The 23,278-nt window shown below is 44.2% G+C and overlaps 1 protein-coding gene and 1 long non-coding RNA gene across 3 annotated transcripts in view; one reads left to right on the top strand and one right to left on the bottom strand.

Annotated features, from left to right (window-relative positions):
* Window positions 1-384: 384 nt before the first annotated feature.
* Window positions 385-1,170, bottom strand: LOC145860870 (uncharacterized). Its single transcript, XR_014380606.1, has 2 exons — window positions 947-1,170; window positions 385-782 (listed from the first exon to the last, which is right to left on the bottom strand). It is a non-coding gene; the product is annotated as an uncharacterized LOC145860870 (long non-coding RNA).
* A 121-nt stretch (window positions 1,171-1,291) lies between these two features.
* zdhhc14 (zDHHC palmitoyltransferase 14) overlaps window positions 1,292-23,278 on the top strand; it is a 32,007-nt gene continuing 10,020 nt past the window's right edge. Inside the window, exons 1-5 of one of the 2 annotated variants that reach the window (XM_045695618.2) lie at window positions 1,292-2,329; window positions 15,676-15,836; window positions 18,966-19,124; window positions 19,555-19,692; window positions 22,419-22,467. In XM_045695618.2, the coding sequence (XP_045551574.1) occupies window positions 2,085-2,329; window positions 15,676-15,836; window positions 18,966-19,124; window positions 19,555-19,692; window positions 22,419-22,467 (752 nt within the window). In that variant the 5' untranslated portion in view covers window positions 1,292-2,084. The remainder of the gene's footprint in view (window positions 2,330-15,675; window positions 15,837-18,965; window positions 19,125-19,554; window positions 19,693-22,418; window positions 22,468-23,278) is intronic. The other variant, XM_045695619.2, reaches the window with a different exon arrangement.

The following is a 23,278-nucleotide window of genomic DNA, read 5'->3' as shown; positions in this document are numbered from 1 at the left end:
GCCTAGCCATCAACTCAAGATGTGACTTTGTATCCCTTCACTCGTTATAATATACTGCAAAATTCACCAGAGCTCTGTAGACTGTACTTCCATGGCTGTCTGACCCTGCTGGGACACCTGTCACCATCTGATCCTGCCAAGACATCATGAGCATAATGTTGTGTACTGACTGTGCATGACAATGAAGGCTGTAGAGCTGTTTATACCATGCATGAAAATCTATGCACTCACTACTGTAAATTGCTCTGGATAGAGCATCTACTCAAAAGGAATGAATTGACCATTTCGTTTTCACATGGAAAACATATCAAGCAAGTTTTTTTATATTCCATAAGTATTATCAAATGAAATGTTTTATTCAGACTCAAGTTACAAATGCTGGTAAACATTCAAATACATGTTTTTATTTTAAATCACAAAAGTAGTGCATTGGACCTTTACTAGCCCTGTATTAGCGGACCGAGATACGTCTTCAGCGCGAGCAATTCGTTTTTCTTCATAATATGAAATTGCCATACATCCAGGGAGGCTATGCAAGAAATGCAATACATTTTAGACAATTAACGTTAGTAGTCAGATTATGTGGATCAGTATAATGTCACTCTGTCATCGGTCAGGGCTAACAGGCATCTAACGTTAAATTGCATAGATGTAATGCTAACCTACATCAATCATAGCTACCTTGTTGAACTATCTCGGACTATTTTTCTTGGCCAAGGCTAACGTTGAGCCAAATCCTGCAATCATCCCAGCAGAGGCGACAGTCGTCAGGAAAGCTGCACCTGAAAAAGGATAATGGGACGTTGTTTATGGGTCACAAGAATTTGTCGTATAAGTAAACAATTAGCTAGCTATAGTAGCTACTACATTTATAGCGATACAAAAACGGCTATTATTATATTCACAAACAGTACACCGATCGATAGATAAATAAGCAGTCGCTTGCCTTTCATTAGCTGTAGTTTGTCATCGTTTTCTGTGACATTCAAAGTCGTGTTTCTTTTCAAAGCGGTCATTTTATTTGTCCGACACTTAAATAATTACGGTGGAAACATGCTCAGCTAGGAACGTTTAATTCGCTCTAAACTACTCTATCTACATACACATTTTTGGAGCCACGAAAATCAATTGTAGCATACTTATTCAGTACTATGCATTTGAACATTAGGATGTATATTTCGATTTGAGAGTAGTATACAACATCTGAAATACAAATACCGATACTACAATTCCCATGGCAGTACTAACGTGTGCGCGCATGTGTTTGTTGTTGGGGCTGCTGTACACTGTAGGCAGCCGCAACACAGGCAACGGGTGGCGAGCTGTTGTTGCAGTGATACAAATGTCTCTGCTTTCAAAACCATGAAGGCATGAACATAAGATTACGCGTCTCCACAACAACACTATAAAATCATTATTTTACCGAATCGAGAGAACTTTGAGAAACGAAGACCGCGGACACGACGTTATTGTACTGGCGGCTTGATTCGAGAGCCGTGCACCTCTAGAAAATCAAATCGGCGCTATTCTGCAGTAAAATGCTCGTCTTTTATTTTGCGTATATCCTCGTTGGAGAATTGCATTTTTATACACCGAGTGGCTAAACGATTGGTTGACATATATCTTCTCTGCACTTAAATGTGAAAAGCATTATTCTCTTTTAAGGACACTCGAAGGACGTCTTTATGACTGTGTTTCTTCTCGCGTCCTCCACATTTTTTGATTGCATTGTGTTTACATAAGTCTGGCCAGTAACGCCTCGCTAGTAGCTACATTTACAGTTTTTAAAAACACAATGGAAGTGTTATTCAAACAATTGAGGCTATGTTTATTTTCACACTGACAAAGTGGCATAGCTGATCAAATTCAGGAGGATGCACGTCCAGAAAATGAAACTTATTTTAAAAAGTATTTAAGATTTTTTTTTTGTACTGCAATGTATTGTACAGAAATGTACATTTTCTGACAGCATTACATCATCACTGTGCCAAAGGATCAGGAACAAGCACGGAGCACGTCTTTAACCCCATTTATCAGCTGCCCCTGAATTCTTTGTATTGTTTTGCAAGGTGCACTATTTACAGATGCATCTCGGACTTGATGAGCCGGTGCGAGAATGTCAGTATAATCAGATCTGCACGCACAACTCATCGTCTATGGAGACCTCCGGGCACAAAAAGAAGAGGACTCCCCGCAGGAAGTGGCAGATCTTCCCTGGCCGAAATAGATTCTACTGTAATGGAAGGGTCATGATGGCGAGACAGACCGGGGTCTTCTACCTAACCCTGGTCCTCATCATGGTCACCAGCGGGCTTTTCTTTGCATTCGAGTAAGTGCAAATTACACTACAGTAGCTCATGCAAGAACTCATCATTTACAGGTGTGAACAGTCGTTTTTAAAAGACTGCCAAAGTTTTTAAGTGTGCCAAACTTAAAGGAAATGTAAACCTAAAACTATCTTTTGGTATTTGTTTCATTAGTTCATTGGTGATATAGTCTCAAAATGTTTTTCATGTCAGCAATCAAGTTTTCAAGTTATATACCTTCAACATTTTTTTTTTAATAAAGCAGGTATAATGGCTCTTTCTCTATTTTGAAAGTTTTATATCTTGAAAACTAATGACACATATACCAAAAGAAAATGTCAGAACCCCCCCCCCCCCCACACACACACACACACACACTTTGCTTTTGCTACCCCTCTAATCCTTTTCCGTCCCAAATGGCACCCTATTCCCTATACAATGTGCATCTTTTGACCTGGGCCCTGATCAAAAGTAGTGCCCTAAGTAGGGAATATGGTGTCATTTGATACACAGACCCCACTGATTTATGAATGTAGCTAATTGTCTACCTTTATATAGAAAGAGTTTGTGCCTACAAGCTAGGGAGTATGCAATCTGGTTTCCGCTCAGGTTATGGATGCAACCTTAAAGGTCCTCAATAATGTCACCGTTGCCCTTGATTCTAAGCAATATTGTGCTGCTATTTTTATTGACTTGGCCAAAGCTTTTGAAAAGGTAGACCATTCCATTCTTAAGGAGTATTGGTGTCGCTGAGGGGTCTTTGGCCTGGTTTGCTAACGACCTCTCTCAAAGAGTGCAGTGTATAAAGTCAGAAAATCTGCTGTCTCAGTCACTGCCTGTCACCAAGGGAGTACCCCAAGGCTCAATCCTAGGCCCCACGCTCTTCTCAATTTACATCAACAACATAGCTCAGGCAGTAGGAAGCTCTCTCATCCATTTATATGCAGATGATACAGTCTTATACTCAGGATTTTGTGTTAAATGCTCTACAACAAAGCTTTCTTAGTGTCCAACAAGCTTTCTCTACCCTTAACCTTGTTCTGAACACCTCCAAAACAAAGGTCACGTGGTTTGGTAAGAAGAATGCCCCTCCTCCCACAGGTGTTATTATTACCTCTGAGGGTTTAGAGCTTGAGGTAGTCACCTCATACAAATACTTGGGAGTATGGCTAGACGGTGCACTGTCCTTCTCTCAGCACATACCAAAGCTGCAGGCTAAAGTTAAATCTAGACTTGGTTTCCTTTATCGTAATCGCTCCTCTTTCAACCCAGCTGCCAAACTAACCCTGATTCAGATGACCATCCTACCCATGCTAGATTACGGAGACATAATTTATAGATCGGCAGGTAAGGGTGCTCTCGAGCGGCTAGATGTTCTTTACCATTCGGCCATCAGATTTGCCACCAATGCTCCTTATAGGACACATCACTGCACTCTATACTCCTCTGTAAACTGGTAATCTCTGTATACCTGCCGCAAGACCCACTGGTTGATGCTTGTTTATAAAAAAACATCACCAAATTCACTGTGAATACACTACATGGGATGAGGAAACAATACTCAGAGCCGCAGCTCCATACTACTTGTCAGACATAGTGAACTGATACTTTATACTCGTTGTTGGGGTAGGATTGGCGTAGGTTGTGGGGGGTCCATGGGTGGCTTTTGGCTATTTCTTTGGATTCCTCATGTCTAATTCATTCTTAGAAATAAAGTTTGATCCAAATTGGATGTTCGGTACTACAGTGAGGGAAAAAAGTATTTGATCCCCTGCTGATTTTGTACGTTTGCCCACTGACAAATAAATGATCAGTCTATAATTTTAATGGTAGGTTTATTTGAACAGTGAGAAACAGAATAACAACAAAAAAATCCAGAAAAACCCATGTCAAAAATGTTATAAATTGATTTGCATTTTAATGAGGGAAATAAGTATTTGACCCCCTCTCAATCAGAAAGATTTCTGGCTCTCAGATGTCTTTTATACAGGTAACGAGCTGAGATTAGGAGCACACTCAAAGGGAGTGCTCCTAATCTCAGTTTGTTACCTGTTTAAAAGACACCTGTCCACAGAAGCAATCAATCAATCAGATTCCAAACTCTCCACCATGGCCAGGACCAAAGAGCTCTCCAAGGATGTCAGGGACAAGATTGTAGACCTACACAAGGCTGGAATGGGCTACAAGACCATCGCCAAGCAGCTTGGTGAGAAGGTGACAACAGTTGGTGCGATTATTCGCAAATGGAAGAAACACAAAAGAACTGTCAATCTCCCTCGGCCTGGGGCTCCATGCAAGATCTCACCTCGTGGAGTTGCAATGATAATGAGAACGGTGAGCTATCAGCCCAGAACTACACGGGAGGATCTTGTCAATGATCTCAAGGCAGCTGGAACCATAGTCACCAAGAAAACAATTGGTAACACATTACGCCGTGAAGGACTGAAATCCTGCAGCGCCCGCAAGGTCCCCCTGCTCAAGAAAGCACATATACATGCTCGTCTGAAGTTTGCCAATGAACATCTGAATGATTCAGAGGACAATTGGATGAAAGTGTTGTGGTCAGATGAGACCAAAATGGAGCTCTTTGGCATCAACTCAACTCGCCGTGTTTGGAGGAGGAGGAATGCTGCCTATGACCCCAAGAACACCATCCCCACCGTCAAACGTGGAGGTGGAAACATTATGCTTTGGGGGTGTTTTTCTGCTAAGGGGACAGGACAACTTCACCGCATCAAGGGGACGATGGACAGGGCCATGTACTGTCAAATCTTGGGTGAGAATCTCCTTCCCTCAGCCAGGGCATTGAAAATGGGTCGTGGATGGGTATTCCAGCACGACAATGACCCAAAACACACGGCCAAGGCAACAAAGGAGTAGCTCAAGAAGAAGCACATTAAGGTCCTGGAGTGGCCTTGCCAGTCTCCAGACCTTAATCCCATAGAAAATCTGTTGAGGGAGCTGAAGGTTCGAGTTACCAAACGTCAGCCTCGAAACCTTAATGACTTGGAGAAGATCTGCAAAGAGGAGTGGGACAAAAGCCCTGTTGAGATGTGTGCAAACCTGGTGGCCAACTACAAGAAACGTCTGACCTCTGTGATTGCCAACAAGGATTTTGCCACCAAGTACTAAGTCATGTTTTGCAGAGGGGTCAAATACTTATTTCCCTCATTAAAATGCAAATCAATTTATAACATTTTTGACATGCGTTTTTCTGGATTTTTTTGTTGTTATTCTGTCACTCACTGTTCAAATAAACCTACCATTAAAATTATAGACTGATCATTTCTTTGTCAGTGGGCAAATGTACAAAATCAGCAGGGGATCAAATACTTTTTTCCCTCACTGTATATTTATTGAATATTATATTAATCCTATAAATTAAAATGGCCAATTTGGGTTCAATCAATTAGCTTAATTTCTTATATTTCAACAAAATAATGTTGCAGGAATGCTAATTGTATCTGTTTCTAACAACAGAAACATTTTTGAACAATCTGAGATGGTGGGTGTCGAAATCCAATTTTCTGTGCTTTTTGAGGTGGAACGACCCACCCCTTTTCAAATGGTCACAGAGCTTAGTTTTCACCAAGCAGATGGAATTTACTCCACTCAGTCAAGTGTCAAACTTTGGGTGAGCAGAGCTCCAAACATTGCAGAAACCTAATGGTTCTCAATCCTCATTGGTCAGGAAAGATATTTGTGATAGTAATTACTAATGAGTTACTTGTTTTGGGGGTCAGGTGAATGCATTCCTTGGTGGGCTGATGTATTTCATTTGGGTTTTCCAGGGCTCTGACATGCATAGATATTGAGAAATATGAACACAAGGAGGTCTTGTGATGGTTGTGCACTCCGCGGGGTCGGTGGTACAGGACAAACCATCCTTTCAACTTAGTCAGCGAGTCTCATAGTCATCCTCTGGGATCCTGTCTCGCACGTTGAAGGTCTGAAATGTTTTCGTGGCTCTCTAAGCTCCTGCAGGTTTTCAAAGGGTAATTTTTAAAGGTTTATATAATTGCAATCTTTCAATCTTGCAATCAAGATGGGTTCAAATTCATAAACATTTTGGATTTGCCTGAACATTTCCATTTTAGTCATTAAGCAGACAAGCCTGTAATTCAATGGCCTAGGCTATTCATTGAGTGATGAAATGCTACAGATGTAAGTCAGTCAGATATGCAGATGTCTTCAATTATACATTTGAAGGACAGCTCATAGGCCCACTGTTATGACATGCAAATTAATTCATTTGAGAGTGACACCGATCCTAATATTTAAAGAGAACTGGGAGATGACTGACAGATATTTTCCGATCGGTCTACCCATCTCCCTCCCGTCTTTCCTTCTCTGTTGCCTTTCATTCCTCCCACGTTCCCTACCTTCCAAAACATGGCACCCCAGTGTTCCCGTTTCCATGGTAACAGTTTCCTCTTAGGCTCTTTGTGTGCTGTCGAACCAACAGCCTGCATCTCCAAGGCAACTGGAGAAGAGTCACCAATTGTTCCAGTTTGATTTGGTCTCCGTCCCAAATGGCATCCTGTTACCTATATAGTGCACTACATCCGTAATAGGTTGCCATTTGGGACTCAGACTTGGTCTCTGTTTGTTGTGTTTGACTAAAGATAAGACTAAAGTAATTGCACTCCTCTAGCCAGAACGGAGAGCATCTCTAAACTACAGCCAAAACATTCATCCATTTATAGTCCAACATGCTCTGGGATTTGCCTGGGAAACATTGGACAAATGGGCCAATGAAACATAACAAGGACGAATTGTGTCGTGATTCAACCTTGGAATGGATCAACTTCTGGTTACTCATTGCATTGTATAAAGCCTGAGAAAACGAAATGAGAAACTCATGCCTGAATGTTTACACATCTCCTACATTTGCATTTTAGTCATCTAGCAGACGCTCTTATCCAGAGTGACTTACAGGAGCAATTAGGGGTTAAGTGCCTTGTTCAAGGGCACATAGACAGATTTTTCACAGAGTTGGCTCAGGGATTTGAAACAGCGACATTTCGGTTACTGGGCCAACCCTCTTAACTGCTAGTCTACCTTTCAAGCTTTCATTCAGACAATTTTTTTCAGTACAGTATCCAATACTATCCAGATTCCATAGTCTTTACCAATGGCATAGTCCTTGTATTTCCAAAGACAGTGGGATAGTGAAGTGCAGGTAGAGTAAAATAATCACTCTACCATGACCCTACCCCAACCTTTCCCTCCACTGTGTGCCAGCTCTCCAAGCCAGCCCTCTGACAATTATCCATGTTTTCTTTACAATGCCAATAACAACATTGGCCGATAACCTCCTCTAGTCTACAATGGTAGACATTTTTTAAACAGGACTACTTGGAAACTTGCTGCAGCTATTTCCAATCCCAGCATGACGAACTGATAAGATCTGAGTTTCAGTCTAATTCAATTCCAGCGTAGCCGTCACACAGAGCCAAAGTAGCAGCCATTCAGATCTCATATCAGTTCACACTGACTATGCTAAGTGAATAAAAACATGGATTTTCACTTCATGGCTAGTACCTTTAAATATTTAATATAGTTTTATGCCTAGACTATAACCTGAAACCAATTACTCAAACCTGCGCTCAACATGCCTCACTCATTAAATAGGGATCTTGATGTCCAATATTGCAACAACCCATAGAAGACTTTAGGGAACAGATGTAGGGTTAAGAGATTTTGATTGGATATTGTGCCCACCAAAATATTAACGGATTACATGGACATGATGCTTCCCAATCCTTTTTCTAATTCAAATCAAATGTTATTGGTCACACACATATTTAGCAGATGTTATTGCGGGTGAAGGGAATTGCTTGTGTTCCTAGCTCCAACAGTGTAGTTGTATCTAACAATACACAACAATACACAAATCTAAAAGGAATTAAGAAATATATAAATATTAGGACGAGCAATGTTGGAGTGGCATTGACTAAAATACAGTAGAATAGAATAAAGTATATCCAGATTAAATGAGTAAAGCAGTTTGTAAACAGTGATTAGTGTTCCATTATTAAAGTGGCCAGTGATTCCATGTCTATGTATATAGGGCAGCAGCCTCTCAGGTGCAAGGTTGAGTAACCAGGTAGTAGCCGGCTAGTGATGGCTATTTAACAGTAAATAACAGTCTGTAACAGTCTGATGGCATTGAGATAGAAGCTGTTTAGAAGCAGTCTCTCGGTCCCAGCTTTGATGCACCTGTTCTGACCTCTCCTTCTGGATGATTGCGGGGTGAACAGGCAGTGGCTCGGTTGGTTGATGTCCTTGATGATCTTTTTGGCCTTCCTGTGACATCGGGTGCTGTAGGTGTCCTGGAGGGCAGGCAGTGTGCCCCCGGTGATGCGTTGCGCAGACCGCACCACCCTCCGGAGAGCCCTGCGGTTGCGGGCGGTGCAGTTGCCGTACCAGGCTGTGATACAGCCCGACAGGATGCTCTCAATTGTGCATCTGTAAAAGTTTGTGAGGGTCGTAGGGGCCAAGCAGAATTTCTTCAGCTCCCTGAGGTTGAAGAGGTGCTGTTGCGCCTTCTTCACCACACTGTCTGTGTGGGTGGACCATTTCAGATTGTCAGTGATGTGTAGGCCGAGGAACTTGAAGCTTTTCACCATCTCCACTGCAGTCCCGTCGATGTGTATGGGGCGTGCTCCCTCTGCTGTTTCCTGAAGTCCACAATCAGCTCCTTCGTTTTGTTGACGTGGAGGGAGAGGTTATTTTCCTGGCACCACTCCGCCATGGCCATCACCTCCTCCCTGTAGTCTGTCTCGTCATTGTTGGTAATCAGGCCTACTACTTGTGTCGTCTGCAAACTTGATGATTGAGTTGGAGGCATGCATGGTCACGCAGTCATGGGTGAACAGGGAGTACAAGAGGGGGCTGAGCACGCACCCTTGTGGGGCCTCTGTGTTTAGGATCAGTGAAGTGGAGGTGTTTTCCTACCTTCACCTGGGGGCGGCCCGTCAGGAAGTCCAGAACCCAGTTGCACAGGGCTGGGTTCAGACCCAGGGCCCTGAGCTTAATGATGAGCTTGGAGGGTACTATGTTGTTGAAGGCCAAGCTATAGTCAATGAACAGCATTCTTACAAAGGTAGCACTCTTGTCCAGATGGGATAGTGCAGTGCGATGGCAATTGCATTGTCTGTGTATCTATTGGGGCTGTAAGCAACTTGAAGTGGGTCTAGTGTGTCAGGTAAGTTGGAGGGTTGGAGGTGATATGATCCTTAACAAGCCTCTCAACACTTCATGCTGACAGAAGTGAGTGCTACGGGGCGATAGTAATTTAGTACAGTTACCTTTGCTTTCTTGTGTACAGGAACAATGGTGGACATCTTGAAGCAAGTGGGGACAGCAGACTAGGATAGGGAGAGATTGAATATGTCCGTAAACACTCCAGCCAGCTGGTCTGCGCATGCTCTGAGGACGCAGCTAGGGATGCCGTCTGATCTCTCTGGAAGGAGATCCTCGTCCTGAGCTCGTCTACTTTATTGTCCAGAGACTGAACATTAGCGAGTAATATACTCTGAAGCGGTGGATGATGTGCACGCCACCTGAGTCGGACTAGAAGTCCACTCCGAATACCTCTTCTCCCAAGGCGGCATCTTGGAGTAGCCTCTGGGATAAGTTCAATTGCCATGGGGGGTACGAACAAAGGATCCAAATCGGGAAAGTTGTATTCCTGTTTGTAATGCTTGTGAGTTACCGATGCTCTGATATCCAAAAGTTATTTCCGCCTGTATGTAATAACACAAAAAACATTCTGGGCTAATAATGTAAGAAATAACACACAATAAAGATGCCGCCTGTCGGCGCCATCTTACGTCTGTCGGCGCCATCTTAATACCTATCTATGACCCCCTGTATAATACCAGGTAGGAACTTCCAAAATCTTTCCAAAAATGTTTGTTATGGGCTTATGTCCCAAATGGTACCCTACTCCCTACATAGTGTACTACTTTTGACAAGAGTCCTATGGGTTCTGGTCAAATGTAGTGCGCTATGTAGGATATAGTGTGCCAGTTCGGGTGCAACCATGATCTGCAAATGATTGAGATCCTCTGAGAGGAGCCATAGTGGAGTAATTTAGGAATTTCCCCACCAAGCCAAGAATAACAGCGTCTGGGGCTGCTGTCCTTACTAACCCATAGGACCAGTCAATATGTCCTCTCACTCAAGTTCAAGTTTTATTGTCATGTGCACAAGTACCATGAAATGCTTAACTTGCAGGCTCCACAGTGGCTGTCTCCCAAATGGCATTCTATTCCCTATATAGTGCACTACTTTTTACCCTCAATATTGTGATATAGAATTGGTAGTTAGTGTTGTCCCATTGCTGCAACTCCTGTACGGACTTGGGAGAGGCGAAGGTCGAGAGCCATGCGTCTTCCGAAACACAACCCATCCAAGCCGCACTGCTTCTTGACACCTGCTCACTTAACCTGGAAGCTAGCCGGGTTAAGTGAGCAGTGTACAGCTGGCAACCAAAGTCAACATGCATGCGCCTGGCACGCCACAGGTAGTCACTAGAGCACGATGGGACAAGAACATACCGGCTAACCAAACCCTCCCCTAACCCCGACGACGCTGGGACAATTGTGCGCCGCCTCATGTGTCTCCCGGTCATGGCCGGCTGCGACACAGCCTGGGATCGAACCAGGGTCTGTAGTGATGCCTCTAGCGATGCAGTGCCTTAGAACACTGCGCCACTCAGGAGGCTGTAGTGCCCTATGTGTGACCATAGCCCTATGGGTCCATTTGTATGGAAAAATGCACATAACTCCATACCATTGCCATATGTACAGTATGTGCTGCTTTAGACCCAGGCTATGAGAAGAGAAGAATGGAGCGTCTGTTCATTTGTTGAAATAATGTGAAAATAAATATGAAGGCATACCTTTCATTTCATGCTTTTGTCACGGATGCCAGTCGAGGAAAATGCTTGGAAATAGTTTTTCTTCTCAGGCTGAGGCCAGTAGATTTCAGTCAGTGGATACGTCCCGAATGGCACCCTATTCCCTATATAGTGCACTACTTTTGACCAGAGCCCTATGGGGTGTGTTGAATTGTGCCACAGAAAGCTTTCCAGGAAGGCCATTCCTCCTTGGCCCTGGCCCCAGTCTTGTCATCTGATGACGTTAGGTACAGAAGACAGACAGTACAGTAGTGCTAACCAACATCTGTTCATGAACAAAACACTAGGCATGGTTTAAGTGAGTTTGTTGTTACAAGTGAATCAAATAATTATGTGTGTGTGTGCACATGCCTGTTTATCCTAACAGTTTTATTAGTTGTAAACTTTCCACCCACCCAGATACAGAGAGACCACGCTAAGACCAGCTAATAAATACACCTAGCATAGGCTAATAATGTATTGTCGACATATTCAACAGCGTTTAAGAACTATATTACCTTCAACAGTGTTCTTGTGATCAAGCCATCAATGTTTTGTGATTATTGGTGTCGTAAAAACTGGTTAGCAATTAGCATGTTTGACATTTCAGTGGAAGAACTACTCTATCAGCTTTTTGATAAGCGGTTTACAAAATACGTCTCGTATTATCGGCATACGGTCACCAGTTATTGGCCACCTTACTATTTGGTTCAATTATAAGATATATCTGTTTTAATTTGGTTCAAAAAAGAGACACCAACCATGTATCCAAAGTGTTTACAAGATAGTTGACTAGCCTTCGGGTAAAAAAAAAAAAATGACTTCCCTGTCAACTCTTCATTGCGTAGCCCGGTGGGCCCTCCTGTAGACTCTTAAAAATGGTTCTTCACCAACATCTTCTTGAGTGTTGTGACCAAATAATGTCTCATTATTTGTTTTACAGATAATTCTTATGTTTTGAGAAAGTAGATAACACTTTAATACTAACATATAAATCAGCATGAAAAATGTAGGTAAAAAGTTGGATATTAAACATGTGCTCTGTCACGCAGTCAAATTTGACAATATACAGTGTGTCTCACAATGTGTGTGTGTATATATATATAGTTTTCATAACTGTGACCTTAATTGCCTATCGTCTGTAAGCTGTTAGTGTCTTAACGATCGTTCCACAGGTGCATGTTCATTAATTGTTTATGGTTAATTGAACAAGCATGGGAAACAGTGTTCAAACCCTTTACAATGAAGATCAGTGAAGTTATTTGGATTTTTATTAATTATCTTTGAAAGACAGGGTCCTGAAAAAGGGACGTTTCTTTTTTTGCTGAGTTAAAAAAAAAAAATATATATATATATATATATATATATATATATAATATGTGTGTGTATATGTATGTATGTATATATATATATATATATATATATATATATATATATATATATATATATATATATATACATACATACATACATCACACACACACACACACACACACACACACACACACACACACACACACACACATACACTGCTCAAAAAAATAAAGGGAACACTTAAACAACACAATGTAACTCCAAGTCAATCACACTTCTGTGAAATCAAACTGTCCACTTAGGAAGCAACACTGATTGACAATACATTTCACATGCTGTTGTGCAAATGGAATAGACAACAGGTGGAAATTATAGGCAATTAGCAAGACACCCCCAATAAAGGAGTGGTTCTGCAGGTGGTGACCACAGACCACTTCTCAGTTCCTATGCTTCCTGGCTGATGTTTTGGTCACTTTTGAATGCTGGCGGTGCTTTCACTCTAGTGGTAGCATGAGACGGAGTCTACAACCCACACAAGTGGCTCAGGTAGTGCAGCTCATCCAGGATGGTACATCAATGCGAGCTGTGGCAAGAAGGTTTGCTGTGTCGGTCAGCGTAGTGTCCAGAGCATGGAGGCACTACCAGGAGACAGGCCAGTACATCAGGAGATGTGGAGGAGGCCGTAGGAGGGCAACAACCCAGCAGCAGGACCGTTACCTCCGCCTTTGTGCAAGGAGGAGCAGGAGAAGCACTGCCAGAGCCCTGCAAAATGACCTCCAGCAGGCCACAAATGTGCATGTGTCTGCTCAAACGGTCCGAAACAGACTCCATGAGGGTGGTATGAGGGCCCGACGTCCACAGGTGGGGGTTGTGCTTACAGCCCAACACCGTGCAGGACGTTTGGCATTTGCCAGAGAACACCAAGATTGGCAAATTCGCCACTGGCGCCCTGTGCTCTTTACAGATGAAAGCAGGTTCACACTGAGCACAAGTCTGGAGACGCCGTGGAGAACGTTCTGCTGCCTGCAACATCCTCCAGCATGACCGGTTTGGCGGTGGGTCAGTCATGGTGTGGGGTGGCATTTCTTTGGGGGGCTGCACAGCCCTCCATGTGCTCGCCAGAGGTAGCCTGACTGCCATTAGGTACCGAGATGAGATCCTCAGACCCCTTGTGAGACCATATGCTGGTGCGGTTGGCCCTGGGTTCCTCCTAATGCAAGACAATGCTAGACCTCATGTGGCTGGAGTGTGTCAGCAGTTCCTGCAAGAGGAAGGCATTGATGCTATGGACTGGCCCGCCCGTTCCCCAGACCTGAATCCAATTGAGCATATCTGGGACATCATGTCTCGATCCAAACAACAACGCCACGTTGCACCACAGACTGTCCAGGAGTTGGCGGATGCTTTAGTCCAGGTCTGGGAGGAGATCCCTCAGGAGACCATCCGCCACCTCATCAGGAGCATGCCCAGGCGTTGTAGGGAGGTCATACAGGCACGTGGAGGCCACACACACTGCTGAGCCTTATTTTGACTTGTTTTAAGGACATTACATCAAAGTTGGATCAGCCTGTAGTGTGGTTTTCCAATTTAATTTTGAGTGTGACTCCAAATCCAGACCTCCATGGGTTGATAAATTGGATTTCCATTGATTATTTTTGTGTGATTTTGTTGTCAGCACATTCAACTATGTAAAGAAAAAAGTATTTAATAAGATTATTTCATTCAGATCTAGGATGTGTTATTTTAGTGTTCCCTTTATTTTTTTGAGCAGTGTATATAAACTCAGCAAAAAAATAAATGTAAATTGCAAAAATAAATTGCAATGTCCGTACTGTGAGACGCCTAAGACAGTGCTACAGGGAGACAGGACGGACAGCCGATCATCCTCGCAGTGGCAGACCACGTGTAACAACACCTGCACAGGATCGGTACATCCGAACATCACACCTGCGGGACAGGTACAGGATGGCAACAATAACTGCCCGAGTTACACGAGGAATGCACAATCCCTCCATCAGTGCTCAGACTGTCCTCAATAGACTGAGAGAGGCTGGACTGAGGGTTTGTAGGCCTGTTGTAAGGCAGGTCCTCACCAGACATAACCGGCAACAACGTCGCCTATGGGCACAAACCCACCATCGCTGAACCAGACAGGACTGGCAAAAATGCTCTTCACTGACGAGTCGCGGTTTTGTCTCACCAGGGGTGATGGTCGGATTCGCATTTATCGTCGAAGGAATAAGCGTTACACCGAGGCCTGTACTCTGTGTGTCACAGAATCATCAGACTGAGCTTGTTGTCATTGCAGGCAATCTCAACACTGTGTGTTGCAGGGAAGACATCCTCCTCCATGTGGTACCCTTCCTGCAGGCTCATCCTGTCATGACAATGCCACCAGCCATACTGCTCGTTCTGTGCGTGATTTCCTGCAAGACAGGAATGTCAGTGTTCTGCCATGGCCTGCGAAGAGCCCGGATCTCAATCCCATTGAGCACGTCTGGGACCTGTTGGATCGGAGGGTGAGGTCTAGGGCCATTCCCCCCAGAAATGTCCGCGAACTTGCAGGTGCCTTGGTGGAAGAGTGGGATAACATCTCACAGCAAGAACTGGCAAATCTGGTGCAGTCCAGGAGGAGATGCACTGCAGTACTTAATGCAGCTGGTGGCCACTCCAGATACTGACTGTTACTTTTGATTTTGACCCCCCCCCCCTTTGTTCAGGGACACATTATTTCATTTCTGTTAGTTACATGTCTGTGGAACTTGTTTAGTTTATGTCTCAGTTGTTGAATCTTGTTTTGTTCATACAAATATTTACACGTTAAGTTTGCTGAAAATAAATGCAAGTGACAGTGAGAGGACGTTACTTTTTTTTGCTGAGTTTATATATATATATATATATATAACTTTTTTGAAAAGTCTCAAAACTTACATAAACTGCAATGAAAATTGGTGGTCAGCTAGCTAGAAGGGTGTCTTTAGTCACAAAACGTACTGTTATTTCCCAGGCCATTTAAATGTTGAGCTCAAGGTGATTTAATCCTCCAACCACTAGAGTGTCCGATGTTTGGGGGTGTCCGATGTTTGGGGGGGAAATGAGCTACATGCTTTTCCATTCCTAATTCTTTTCGTTCCTCCCCTCTTCCAGCTGCCCATTCCTGGCGTCCAACCTGACCCCGGCCATCCCGGTAATCGGAGGGGTGCTGTTTGTCTTTGTTCTGGGGATGCTGTTCAGAGCCAGCTTCAGTGACCCGGGAGTCCTGCCCCGTGCCACACCCGACGAGGCTGCCGACTTGGAGAGACAGATTGGTAACTATGGAGACCACCTGGTTTCCTAACAGTCCAGAACTGGGTTCTGGTCAAAAGTAGTGCACTATGTAGGGAATAGGGTGCATTTTGGGACTTTGCTGAGGCAGAACTCTGAGGTGGCTGCTTCTCCTTGTTTGTGTTCTAATGAGGTAGATAGATTTGTTATCAACGTGAACTTCACCCGACCTCTATTAAACGGCGTGGATCGAGCCAATCACGTGCCGCCCTCTAAACGCCTGTGTGTGCGTGCCAGTGAGATGATAAGGTGTTCAGAGATGACATCAGCTTTGAGAGGTGCTTTGCCCAGAGCACAATGGCATGTGGTCCAAACAGCCTGATTTTAAGGGACTCATTTTAGAGTTCAATTTAGAAAATATCTCAGCCGTGTCGCAAATGTTTTACCATATTCCCTTTTAGTGCAATACTTTCGATCAGGACTCATAGGCCTCTGGTTAAAGGTAGTGCAATATGTAGGGAATAGGGTGCCATTTGGGAACCAACCCTCCTTTATCACATGCAAGACACTTGTTCCCTTTTGTTATGAGACACGCAAACCAAGAAGAATGAGTCAGGGATGTTCACTGACAGAATCTGTATTATACAGACCGAACAATCAATGTATATTTAAACTGTGTTTTTCCATGTGAATACAGCATTCCGGAACAGACCTGTCAATCACAAAAGAGTCATTACTGAGAGAATGACCAAATTTGGGCATTGCTTGCTCTGCATCTAACTCCAGCTTTTTTATAGCAGAAGAGAAAACGTTTCCTGGCTGCGTCTCATATGGCACCCTATTTCTCATGTAATGCACTACTTTTCACCAGTCCCCATAGGGCTCTGGTCAAAAGTAGTTCACTATATTGGAAATGAGTTGCCATTTGGGACATATCCTATGTCTCACCACCTCAACGCTGTTGTATACGTTTGATGAGGAAGGGTGGAAAGAATTCTGTTATATTTACTCAGTTTGGTTGTTTAGTGTCTGTGGCCAGTCACTATGTGATGCACGTCTAGAAATAACATCTGCACATCCTGTATTAAAGGATGTAGAGGTTCTGGACTGTACCGTCAACTCTACAAACAGGAAATTGGTGCTAATTGTCGTCAAAATCGTGCCTACAAACAATACCTATAAACGAGAATTACATTTTGTTTATTGAACGTTGATGAAAAGTAATATTACAGGCCTGCACTGAAAAAGCAGTGAGCTTATGGAGAGGTAGTCCTATTGTCTGTTTCACAACCTAGCCCTTGCAACCTAAACGCCTTCAAACTACTACTTTGTCTTTGTCTCTCCCACGCTTCTTCAGTCTCGCTCCCGAATGTTAGCTTTGGAGCAGCTCGATGTGTTTTCAATTCTAAGCTGCTTTATTTGCTGCTTCCCACAACTTGCAGTCCCACAATGCATTCTGTCTGATGTCTGCTGTGCTTCTCTCTCACTGTGTCATGGACATCGTAAGGGTAGGACCAAGGCGCAGCGGGTAAAGTGCTCATCTTCTTATTTTATTAAAGAAAACACTTAATCAAAATAAACAAATGACAAAAACAGTCCAGTAAGGTGCACAGACTATACTAGAAGCACCCACCCACAAACACAAGTGAAAACAAACACAACTAAATATGGCCTCCTATTAGAGACAACAACCAGCTGCCTCTAATTGGAGGTCATTGCCAAAACTCACATAGAAATAGAAAAGCTAGATTTAAACATAGAAATAAGAAAACTAGAACCTAAACCCAAAATACCCAAACACACAAAACAAACACCCCCCTGCCACGCCCTGACCAACTATAATGACAAATAACCCCTTTTACTGGTCAGGATGTGACACACTGTGTGTTTTTCTGTCTCTCTCTCCTCCTTTTTATATATACTTCTCATCATTCCTGCACTGTGTTTCAGCAGGAGTCGTGTTGTTAAATGCATTCACAATCCTCTGTGTATAAGAATGACGTGAATGTGATTGCAAGTGATCTCATTCCCTTTCCGCAATATACTTAATGTATGCTCTGTTCCGACGCTACTGTCACCGCCACTGTCAATGTCTTGTTTTTCATATGCACAAAGTCGTGGTTAAATATTGAGGCTAAACCTCAATCCCACAGATGTTCACCACATTGATATTCCGTTGTCGCCTGAAACATGATAGGTAAATCTGCAATATTTAACTTTTTGGGCGATCTGACCAAATTCACATTGACAGATCTATAACAAATATTTCTTTCTCATTTAAAGCAAGTCTAAGAAACAGTCAATCTGTTCTATGTGCGCTATTTCTATGCTTCCCATTCTTAAGTTTAGTTTTTGCGTCTTTTACTTTTGGTTTTGTACACCAGCTTCAAACAGCTGAAAATACAATATTTTGGTTATGGAAAATATATTTCACAGCGGTTTAGATGGTAGAATGGTTTTCTACACTATCCTTGCTTGTTTTGTTACATAAACTGAAACTATTAGAATTATAGCAACCAGGAAATGGCGGAGCGATCTTTAACGTTTATACACTCTATTTATATTAAACAATAAACCAGTGGTACAGTGCAATGAAATGTTAACAAGGAATGATGCAGTGTATGATGAAAACAATGGTCCAAGGCAGTGATGCAGAGTAAGTGTTATGCAGGGCTGCAGGGCCGTCCCTTTGGCCCCCACCCACCAGAAGCCTCACCCCCCAGACCACACTGAGACTAATAAATAACTTTTTCTGGATCAATTAGGTGTGCCCCCCCCCCCGTCTCCAAGCAGGAAGAGCATGCAGTGTGTGTGATGAGTGCTAGATCTGAGATGAATAATGTAATCAAGTTAACACTGTGCCACCGTGCCCCAGGTGCCTGCCGCTGTAAATTGCATCAGCGAGGAAGCCAGTAAAATGTGCTGACTGTGAAAGCCTATACTGTTGATGCGATTGCGTGACTTATTTTGTTTATTACGGGGAACAGGGAAATAAAAACAGAGCCAGAGCCCCCTTGGATACAGGAGTTCGTATCTTGCCCCTACCAGACTGGCTGTGCATTTTGAAATAAGATACAGCTCTGAGAATGCACTGGATATCCAACATAGGAAAACAAAGGAATATGCTTCCCTTGTGAACTAAATCTGACTTGGTCTTGTGTGCTCCTCTTCAGACGCCGCTAATGGCCCCAGTGGTCCAGGGTACAGGCCGCCCCCGAGGATCAGAGAAGTGGTCATCAACGGGCAGACGGTCAAGCTTAAGTACTGCTTCACCTGCAAGATCTTCAGGCCCCCACGGGCCTCGCACTGCAGCCTGTGTGACAACTGTGTAGGTGAGTGGAGTAGACCTGGACATCACTCAGACGCTCAGGCTTCTTTCTGTGGGAACATAATAGGAGAAACTGACTAACTCCATGGCTGTTCCATATGTATGACTTTTAAACCATCTACCCTCCCCTCGCTTTCTACTTTTTATTTCCTTTTCTATCCGCTACCTTCTTCCCTCTCTCTTCCCCTTTAATTCTCTCTTCCACTCTTTACACTTTTCTGTTTCCCTTTCTCTCCACTTCCCTCTCTCTGTTTCTCCCTCTCCTCTTTTTCTCCCCTCTTTCTCTCCTCTCCTCTCTCTCTCTCTGTTTCTCTCACTCCCCTCTTTCTCACTCTCCTCTCTCTCTCTCTCTGTTTCTCTCACTCTCCCCTCTCTCTCCCCTCTTTCTCACTCTCCCCTCTCTCTCTCCCCTCTCTCTCTCTCTCTCTCTGCAGAGCGTTTTGACCACCACTGTCCCTGGGTGGGGAACTGTGTTGGGAAGAGGAACTACCGTTTCTTCTACCTCTTCATCCTGTCCCTCTCCTTCCTCACCGTCTTCATCTTCGCCTTCGTTATTACACACGTCATCCTGAGTGAGTGACTCCGACCAGACACACACACACACAGTGGTGATGCCCTGAGATAAACACAAAACTCAGTTTTTCCCCAAACAAGTCTCCTGTACATGTCAGGTACCCTGAACATACTGTTTGTTATGCAGATAATATCAACAAGGACAAGATGAGGGAATATATTACCCTGGTATTTCTCTAATAGGTATCAATCTTTTTTTGCCCTAGACATCTTTACTTAATTTTCCTATCCCGATACACTGCAGCACAGCGTTTCTCACATTCTTTTCAGGTGTATTTAACAGTCAGCAATATATACACATAAACAAGGGCCACACCCTCTAGCAGCCTCTAGCCCTGAGCAACACTACCTCCTAGGGCACTTCATCTCTGTAATGGGTGAGATGGGCTCTGACATCGATCAGCCCCTCTCCCTACCTCCACTCCGCAGAGTACTGCCCTCCCTCCCTGCTCCCCAGCGGAGGCTGGCTGTCAGCAAAGCTGGTGACATGGCTTCTCTCTCTCTCTGTGTGAGGAGACAGAGCATTGTGACACTTTACACCACAGATCAGTCAGCAGACCAGGGGCCGTATGTATCAAGCCTCTCAGAAGAGAAGTGCTGATCTAGGATCAGCTCCCCCCGTCCATGTAATCTTTTACTCTGAGATACACTGAGCTTGATACATACGGCCCCAGGGGTGTGCACACTGCAACCCCGGTCTGGGGACCACAACTCACTGCAGGGAGAGAGTCAACATACGCATGGCCTGGCTTTAATTATATACCTGTTTGTTTAGTCATTTCCTACAATGGCTTCTCTACAGGCTATAATGAATGGATTGAGGTTTCATTTGTATCAGTGATCAGCAGTAGGCCCATTGATTACTGTAACTAACCGGGTTGTGGGGATTGATTGTGGTTAGTGTGTCCTATGTGTAGCCTTATTTTATCTTTATTTAACTAGGCAAGTCAGTTAAGAACAAATTCTTATTTATAATGACGGCCTAGGAACAGTGGGTTAACTGCCTTGTTCAGGGGCAGAATGACAGATTCGTACCTTGTCAGCTTAGGGATTCGATCTTGCAACTTTTCGGTTACTAGTCCAACGCTCTAACCAGTAGGCTACCTGCCGCCCCAGATGGGAAGAGCTTCTTCTGAACCCTTAATTGGCAGTCATTGTCGCGTCCCAAATGGTACCCTATTGGCTCTGTTCAAAAGTAGTGCACTATATAGGGTGGGGCCATTTGGGATGCACACATTCCCTGCTTCACCACAGTAGAGGTGTTTTGATCAAGTCTAGAGTTTCTGGTGGATTACTTGACTGATTCAGCCTATTGACCCTTCACATCAAGCCCTGAATTAAACCTAGTTTTCTCATCATTGCCTTTGTGTAGGGAGGTTTTCAATGTGTTACTGCTGTATAGACAGAGCACAGGGCTAGAGATCTCCTTTTCTGCTCCTCTCTGTTCTCCCAGGTGCAGTCAGTCAGTGTGACTAGCATCAGTTACTCTCCCAGGTGCAGTCAGTCAGCGTGAGTAACATCAGTTACTCTCTCAGGTGCAGTCAGTCAGTCAGTCAGTGTGACTAGCATCAGTTACTCTCCCAGGTGCAGTCAGTCAGTGTGACTAGCATCAGTTACTCTCCCAGGTGCAGTCAGTCAGTCAGTGTGACTAGCATCAGTTACTCTCCCAGGTGCAGTCAGTCAGTCAGTCAGTGTGACTAGCATCAGTTACTCTCCCAGGTGCAGTCAGTCAGTCAGTCAGTCAGTGTGACCAGCATCAGTTACTCTCCCAGGTGCAGTCAGTCAGTCAGTGTGACTAGCATCAGTTACTCTCCCAGGTGCAGTCAGTCAGTCAGTCAGTGACTAGCATCAGTTACTCTCCCAGGTGCAGTCAGTCAGTCAGCGTGAGTAACATCAGTTACTCTCCCAGGTGCAGTCAGTCAGTCAGCGTGAGTAACATCAGTTACTCTCCCAGGTGCAGTCAGTCAGTCAGCGTGAGTAACATCAGTTACTCTCCCAGGTGCAGTCAGTCAGTCAGCGTGAGTAACATCAGTTACTCTCCCAGGTGCAGTCAGTCAGTCAGTGTGAGTAACATCAGTTACTCTCCCAGGTGCAGTCAGTCAGTCAGTGTGAGTAGCTTCAGTTATGTGAAGTAATGCTGTGTATTGACTAGCTCATCATCATGGTGCTCAGTGAGACTTTGGATGTTCCACTCTACCAACAAGCTCTCTCTGTTCTCTCTCCCTGCTCTCTCTGTTCTCTCTCCCTGCTCTCTCTGTTCTCTCTCCCTGCTCTCTCTGTTCTCTCTCCCTGCTCTCTCTGTTCTCTCTCCCTGCTCTCTCTGTTCTCTCTCCCTGCTCTCTCTGTTCTCTCTCCCTGCTCTCTCTGTTCTCTCTCCCTGCTCTCTCTGTTCTCTCTCCCTGCTCTCTCTGTTCTCTCTCCCTGCTCTCTCTGTTCTCTCTCCCTGCTCTCTCTGTTCTCTCTCCCTGCTCTCTCTGTTCTCTCTCCCTGCTCTCTCTGTTCTCTCTCCCTGCTCTCTCTGTTCTCTCTCCGCTCTCTCTGTTCTCTCTCCCTGCTCTCTCTGTTCTCTCTCCCTGCTCTCTCTGTTCTCTCTCCCTGCTCTCTCTGTTCTCTCTCCCTGCTCTCTCTGTTCTCTCTCCCTGCTCTCTCTGTTCTCTCTCCCTGCTCTCTCTGTTCTCTCTCTTTGCTCTCTGTTCTCTCTGTTCTCTCTCTCTGCTCTCCGCAGGATCCAAACGGACAGGCTTCCTCAGCGCACTCAAAGACAGCCCTGCCAGATATCCTTTCACTGGGGGAGAGTCTGTCTGTCTGTCTGTCTGTCTGTCTGTCTGTCTGTCTGTCTGTCTGTCTGTCTGTCTGTCTGTCTGTCTGTCTGTCTGTCTGTCTGTCTGTCTGTCTGTCTGTCTGTCTGTCTGTCTGTCTGTCTGCGTGATAGTGTCCTCGTCTCTCTGAATGACAGATGATACTGTCCTCGTCTCTCTGAATGACAGATGATACTGTCCTCGTCTCTCTGAATGACAGATGATACTGTCCTCATCTCTCTGAATGACAGATGATACTGTCCTCATCTCTCTGAATGACAGATGATACTGTCCTCATCTCTCTGAATGACAGATGATACTGTCCTCATCTCTCTGAATGACAGATGATACTGTCCTCATCTCTCTGAATGACAGATGACACTGTCCTCATCTCTCTGAATGACAGATGACACTGTCCTCATCTCTGAATGACAGATGATACTGTCCTCATCTCTCTGAATGACAGATGACACTGTCCTCATCTCTGAATGACAGATGACACTGTCCTCATCTCTCTGAATGACAGATGACACTGTCCTCATCTCTCTGAATGACAGATGACACTGTCCTCATCTCTGAATGACAGATGACACTGTCCTCATCTCTGAATGACAGATGATACTGTCCTCATCTCTGAATGACAGATGATACTGTCCTCATCTCTGAATGACAGATGATACTGTCCTCATCTCTGAATGACAGATGACACTGTCCTCATCTCTGAATGACAGATGACACTGTCCTCATCTCTGAATGACAGATGACACTGTCCTCATCTCTGAATGAC

Source organism: Salmo salar, chromosome 15, assembly GCF_965601325.2.
Source record: "Salmo salar chromosome 15, fSalSal1, whole genome shotgun sequence".
Taxonomy (NCBI): Eukaryota; Metazoa; Chordata; class Actinopteri; order Salmoniformes; family Salmonidae; genus Salmo; species Salmo salar.
The sequence above is the reverse complement of the archived record's forward strand: the minus strand, read 5'-3'. Positions and strand labels throughout refer to the sequence as shown.